At 41.0% G+C, this 1,748-nt stretch overlaps 1 protein-coding gene across 1 annotated transcript in view; it reads right to left on the bottom strand.

Annotated features, from left to right (window-relative positions):
* Positions 1 to 1,748, bottom strand: part of LOC122357508 (nuclear factor NF-kappa-B p105 subunit-like) — a 6,564-nt gene that overhangs the window by 2,195 nt on the left and 2,621 nt on the right. The window contains exons 7-9 of the mRNA XM_043256915.1: positions 1,453 to 1,616; positions 885 to 1,043; positions 243 to 347 (exon numbers count right to left, since the gene is read on the bottom strand). Of these exons, the coding sequence (XP_043112850.1) occupies positions 243 to 347; positions 885 to 1,043; positions 1,453 to 1,616 (428 nt within the window). The remainder of the gene's footprint in view (positions 1 to 242; positions 348 to 884; positions 1,044 to 1,452; positions 1,617 to 1,748) is intronic.

Raw genomic sequence — 1,748 nt, 5'->3', positions numbered from 1 at the left:
CATAGAAAGTTTCTACAATATACGAATGATCTGTAAATCTAGAAATGTGTATGTTATTGTTAATGCCATTATGGTTGTGATATCACAACCATAGTAATTTCCGAAGGACCCTTTAATATGTCCTTTTATTTCAGAGCAGCATTGGAAAATTGATGCTGTTCACTTACAGCACGTCCTTAATTCTGTTCAGCAGTAGCAGACAGGCAGAGCATGCCGTGACTGTTATGACATTGCTTTCTGACCTTTCTGGACTTTGTCACACAGCAGATAAACCTCCTCTCCTCCCGTCACACAGCCAGCGGTCCGATCCATCCGCACGATCTTCAGATTGGAGGCGTTCGGGGCTTCTAAAAATCCAGAGAGACAAAGGCATTAGGAATGAAACAAGTCTTTTTGTTTTTCACTTTTGTGGAGTTTCCTCATTTTCCCTTTCCTTTCTGTAGCAGTCTCGTTTTACCAACATGTACTATGACAGTGCTGAGAAGAGAGGCAGAAATGGAAACAGAGGTTATTAGAAAAGGGAGGGGAAATCGAAAGTGTAGGCCTAGTTTCAAAGAGGAAGCAATAACAGACAGTTCTCTGTCAGCGAGTAAGAATACGAGCGAGAGAAATAGAAGATAGAAATCCATAATTAGCGACAAAACTCCAAATCATGTAGCTACTCTGTTAACAATCACTTCTCATCTTCTGAGTCATGGCAGTTTCCTCCGAATTTTGAATTTTTCAACTACAACTAAACACTGTAACTATAACTGAACCCATTTCGTTACTTAACAAAAAAATCTAAGAATATAAAAATGTTAATAAAACCTATATTAGCATATAAATGACACTGAAATAACACTCCTATGAATGCTTTGACCATCAAGGAGGATGATACTCACTGCTGTCAAAGATGGGGTCTGAAATAACCGGTTCAAGTCTGCGGGAGAACCCTCCATCACTGTCGGGCAGGAAGGCTGTGAACATGAGCCGTACAACGCTCAGATCCATCTCCTTCGACTGATGAACCGATGAACTGCTAATCAGGTTCCTCTCAGCGTCTACGATACAGGAACACATGGTTAAAATGTCAAGCTTTCTCTTAAAGCTTTCTGTTGACCAAAGCGTTCTTAGATCAGCAGGAGAATTGTATCCATATTGATTTGCGGTACGTTTTCGAGCCCATGGACCAAACTGTATTGGCAAAAAGTGAAAAGTGATTGCTCCTTGTTTGAACCAACAACCTATCGGTTAACATCTTCAATCTTTAAGTTATAATGACCGTAAACTCATCAGGGCTCGACGATAAGGATGGCTTAATAATTACAGACCAATAGTAAGGCATCCCATTGCGTGCCATCGGAAGGGCAAACAAATACCTAGCAGCCTGACTTGGCCAGCAGAAAAATGAATGGATATCCTAAACGGTGACAGTATCTGTCAGGAAAATCTCACGCACACTTCTCCTACCTGCGAGTTCTCTGGGAACGCGGACCTCTCCCTGAAGAGCATCTATCTCGGGATGGATGGATATGCCGTAGTTATAGCCCATCCTGTAGGCCTCAATCATCCTCTCTTCCAAAACTTTGCTTACGTTCTTCTTTGTCACGTGCAAAATGCCTAGGTTAGGGAAACTGTAAAACAATTTTAAGCGAACATTAATTAGGAGCTGTTATCGTTGCATGTATCATGTAGTGCTGTTGCTTAGAATAAAAACCAGATGACACTTTATCATATATGCACGCTATGAATCATTAGGTAATCAT

The sequence above is a fragment of the Puntigrus tetrazona genome, chromosome 14 (assembly GCF_018831695.1).
Source record: "Puntigrus tetrazona isolate hp1 chromosome 14, ASM1883169v1, whole genome shotgun sequence".
NCBI lineage: Eukaryota > Metazoa > Chordata > Actinopteri > Cypriniformes > Cyprinidae > Puntigrus > Puntigrus tetrazona.
Note: the sequence above shows the minus strand (reverse complement) of the source record. Positions and strands in the feature narration are given on the sequence as shown.